General features: G+C 37.4%; 1 protein-coding gene across 1 annotated transcript; it reads left to right on the top strand.

The window, feature by feature from the left end:
* Positions 1–1,811: 1,811 nt before the first annotated feature.
* On the top strand, positions 1,812–4,895 carry gadd45gip1 (growth arrest and DNA-damage-inducible, gamma interacting protein 1). The gene is made up of 2 exons (XM_028455198.1): positions 1,812–2,240; positions 4,493–4,895. Exons 1-2 carry the CDS (start codon positions 1,849–1,851, stop codon positions 4,785–4,787), a joined length of 687 nt encoding a protein of 228 aa, XP_028310999.1. The 5' UTR covers positions 1,812–1,848; the 3' UTR covers positions 4,788–4,895.
* Positions 4,896–4,903: the final 8 nt, after the last annotated feature.

Raw genomic sequence — 4,903 nt, 5'->3', positions numbered from 1 at the left:
TTCTCGCGAGATTAGTGTCGACAACAGCAACAAACCCGGAAACAACTCAGAACAGAGATGATGAATGAAGACGTTCCGGCAAAGAACAAAGAACTGGTGTAAATACGTTGTAAAATGAGACACAGAGTTTATTTTCCTAAAGACCATCAGGATGTGACACGTTCTGTAAGATTAATAACTGAGATTTTAACGTGACATAAGTCACCATGAAAAATCAGCCAATCACAAGCTCCACAAATATACACTGTTTAAAAAGTGTTAAATAATGTAAAGTCTGTAATAAATGTGTTTAATAAGTCATTAGTGAATATCAGAGAACCATATGAGTGAGTATGAAAAATTATAAAAAAATATATAATGAAAATAAAATGTTGATGTCTAACTTAAAGACAAGCAATTTGAAATTAATAATAAATATTCAACGTGTTGACTTGTATATAAACTGTAAGTATATTAAATAAACATGTGCTTCATATACACATTTATGTTTTTATTTAGACTGTTTTATAATTTAGGAATTAGGGCTGGGCGATATATCGAGATTCAAAATGCATGGAGTTTTCTATTTTGGCGATATAGAAAACTATAATATTTCATATATATGTACAGTATATATTATAGCTTATTATGTATCAAAATACTAGTTTTAGGAGTCGCTGCTTTTACTTCTCAGAACAACATGTAAAGCTCAGTTAGATGATTAATAAGTGTCACATATTGATCAGCTGTTTGTTAATAAATGTCCATGTGTAACATTTAGCATCAGCAAATTTAACCCAAGAATTGTTTTTCTGGTCAGACTTTATTTAATAAAATTATCTAGATTTATATCATAAACCACCATTTTGAGAAAATATATTGAGATATGAGTTTTGGTTCATATCACCAGCCCTAGTAGGAATGTTCACAGCATTTTAATGTTCATACAGGTCAACCTACCAGATTATAATCACATACAGTAACTGTATTTAGTAAGTGGTTGACAAGTGGATATTTCGATTTCTTGTACATCTATATTAAAATATAAGAGATACTGGAGCTTGGTTTGGCGGGTGGGACGACTCGTAGTGGGCTCCAGAAAATTATGGCTCCAGTCATCTTGACTATGATACTATAAAAGCTACTGTCACTTCCAAACAGGGGTTTGTGTCCCCCAAAGGGGTAAAGGAACACATTAAAGGAGGAACTTGGAAACATTTGTCAAATAATTTCTATCATATTAGGACAAATATCCAAATCCTTTCATTGGCAAAGGTTTCTGCATGCAGCCACAAACTTTTCCCAGGCATTAATAATCAACTGTGGCACAACTCTGAAAATCTGAAACACAACCATTACTACCAACACTACAGAGCCTTTGCTGCCGCCGCCCCCACCCTCTGGAACTCACTCCCTCAACCCATCAAGAACGCTGACTCATTGAAGAACCTTAAAACACTCTTTAAAACCAACCTTTTTAAACTTGCTTTTCCTTATCTTTTCTTTTACTTTAATTGTTTGTTTGTTTTTTCTGTATTCTGTAAAGTGACTTTGAGTACCCAAAAAAAGTGCTACATCAAAATGATATATATATATATATATATATATATATATAGACAATAAAGAAAATTCCAAGAGCTTGAACATTATAAAAATAAAAAGTCTCGGTAATATTTACAGGAAAATTATTATTAGTATTATATATATATATATATATATATATATATATATATATATATATATATATATATAAAATTTAATTAAATTTGGGAGAAAAAGCGGATTTCAGATTTTTACTAGCGGAGAATCGTGTACACAATCTGGCAACCCAGCCTGCCCTCGTCCTAAGGTCCTTGCTGTGGAGGAGCAATGATGGCGGCCTCCGTGCTGCTCGGGCGGACGACTGCTCTCTGTCGGACTTTGAAGGCTATTACCTCCTCTAAAGCTGAGTCCTGTTGCCCAGTTCTGATCCAGACCGCGTCCTATAACCCTAAACCTCTGAGGCTGAGCATTCGAGGGCCGTACATCCCGGACAAGGACAGCGAGAAGACCCCGGAGTGGCAGAAGACGGCCCGCTATGACGCCAAGCTGTTCGGTCGGTACGGCTCTGCTTCGGGCATCGACCCGGTCACTCTTTGGCCGAGCGCCGCGCAGCTGGAGAAGATGATAGCGGAGGAACAACAGTGGCATCCGCCTGTAGAAGTCATGCTGAGGAACATAGAGGCCAGGGAGGAGGAGGAGACAGAGAAACGGCTTGCTAAGTATGTCATTAGCTGCTGTGCCCATTATCGGACAAGCGTCTTACTTTCGTCTTTCGCAGCTTCAGTCCATTAACAGGCAAAGGCTGAGCCGGAGTTAGCTGTTGAACCCATTATCGGACACAGAGTTACACTCTTTGAGCTTAGGAACCTAAACGGTCCCCTTCATAAAACTGTCGTAGAAATGTATAAATATTTTTTCACATCAGATCTTTTCAACAACTCCAGACCTAACTACAGTTATTAAGTTTTCATTATATTTATGTCCTTTCTGTCATGAAAACACTTTTTATTTCCTCCAGAAATAAGGTGCAAAGTGGAACATTAGATATTAAGTTCATACAGACTTGAGTAGGTCAATAATTGATCGGAACATTGATTTTGAGCCATTATTACTTTTAGAGCTATGAGGGGGGGGGGGGGGGGGGGGGGGGGGGGGGGGACCTACACTATTTGAGCTTAAATATACCAAAAAAATTCATATAAAATATTTTTCCCCACATCAGATTTTATCAACATCTGCAGACCTAACCATAAATATACAGTTTTTCATTATATTTTGAAACATTTTATATTTTGATGCCCTTTTTGTCATTAAAAAAAAAACAAACAATATTTTTCAATGACAAACACAAAATGTCATTTTTTAATTTGGAGTTAGATTTGTTTAACTCAGATTTATTAGGTATGTTTAGGAACATCACTTTTACATGTCAGAATAACAGTATATCCAGGATATATGGTTATATGGGAGTCAAAGGGACCAATCAGGTCCAGAACTCAAAGAACGTCAGTACACATTATATCACCTGTTCAATACATCTTGCAATAAAATGACAATGGAATTATGAACATGACAAAAGAAAACTGAATGAGATATTAAGAGTTTAAAACGTTGAATAAGTAGAAGGTACCCGCTTGGTCTCCAAAGGGTTAAATTAGAGTAGACACATTTTACAAAGGAAGTGTCTCCTAGTACGTAATACGTGTCCATATACCGGTATTCTATACATACGAATGATGGCGTTACCGGAAGTCATGTGACCATTCCGTGCAGTTACGGTTAGTTAGTCCATAACTTAATTCAGGTTAGTTAGTTAGTCCGTAATATGGGTTAGGGTTAGTTAGTCCGTAACGTAGGGTTAGTTAGTTCGTAGCATAAGTTAGGGTTATGGTTAGAGTTAGTTAGTCTGTAACGTGGGTTAGTGTTAGTCCATAATGTGGGTTAGGGCTACTTAGTCCGTAACATGGGTTAGGGTTAGTTAGTCTGTAATGTAGTTTAGGGTTAGGGTTAGTTAGTCTGTGACGTGGGTTAGGGTTAGTTAGTCCGTAACGTAAGGTTAGTTAGTTCGTAGCATAAGTTAGGGTTATGGTTAGGGTTAGTTAGTCTGTAACGTGGGTTAGTGTTAGTTAGTCTGTAATGTAGTTTAGGGTTAGGGTTAGTTAGTCTGTAATGTAGTTTAGGGTTAGTTAGTCTGTGACGTGGGTTAGGGTTAGTTAGTCTGTAATGTAGTTTAGGGTTAGGGTTAGTTAGTCTGTAACGTGGGTTAGTGTTAGTTAGTCTGTAATGTAGTTTAGGGTTAGGGTTAGTTAGTCTGTGACGTGGGTTAGTGTTAGTTAGTCTGTAATGTAGTTTAGGGTTAGGGTTAGTTAGTCTGTGACGTGGGTTAGGGTTAGTTAGTCTGTAATGTAGTTTAGGGTTAGGGTTAGTTAGTCTGTGACGTGGGTTAGTGTTAGTTAGTCTGTAATGTAGTTTAGGGTTAGGGTTAGTTAGTCTGTAACGTAGGGTTAGTTCGTTTGTAGCATAAGTTAGGGTTAGTCTGTAATGTAGTTTAGGGTTAGGGTTAGTTAGTCTGTGACGTGGGTTAGTGTTAGTTAGTCTGTAACGTAGGGTTAGTTCGTTTGTAGCATAAGTTAGGGTTAGTCTGTAACGTAGTTTAGGATTCCGGTTAGGGTTAGTTAGTCCATATTAGTTTAAGTATTGATTTATTCTTGTTGTTGATAAAGTTCAGTGTGTCATTTAATCTGGCTACTTAAATTTTCATGCAGTTTGCTTTTATTCATGTTTCACATATTTTATTTTGAAGTTAATATCTTAATTATTTAAATTCACACCATAGCATTTACAACACGTTAGTCTTGTCTTCTATCGTGTCTATTGTGTCATGCTTTTAATGTATAATGTGCTCTAGTTCTTTAACTCAAACATAATCTTCATCCTTCCACATTTTCTTTTTTCCTTGATTGAATTTTAGAGAGAAATTGATAGCAGAAAACATGGCTAAAATGCCAAAGATGATCGATGATTGGCGCAGAGAGAAGCGTGAAGCCAAGCAGAAGCTGAAGGATGAGAAGGCTCGCCGTGCCAGGCTGCTGGCTGAGGCCAAAGAGCGCTTCGGCCACGCCCTGGACCCTCGCAGCAACAAGTTCCAGGAAATGATGGCTGAAATAGAAAAGGAGGAAAAGAAGAAGAAAAAACTACTGAAGCGTCGACAGCGTGAGGAGCAGCTGGGATTGGTGCAAAACGGACCCCCAGCTGAGTCTACGTAGACCACGTGACCATGTGGAGTGTCTGGAAACACTATTTCCAGCAGAACATAACTGTCCATCTTTCTAAGCTGTAAATTAAATAAAGTTTTGTTTTGTAAAGAATGTGAACATAATCG

This window comes from Gouania willdenowi, chromosome 8, assembly GCF_900634775.1.
Source record: "Gouania willdenowi chromosome 8, fGouWil2.1, whole genome shotgun sequence".
Lineage (NCBI taxonomy): Eukaryota > Metazoa > Chordata > Actinopteri > Blenniiformes > Gobiesocidae > Gouania > Gouania willdenowi.
Note: the sequence above shows the minus strand (reverse complement) of the source record. Positions and strands in the feature narration are given on the sequence as shown.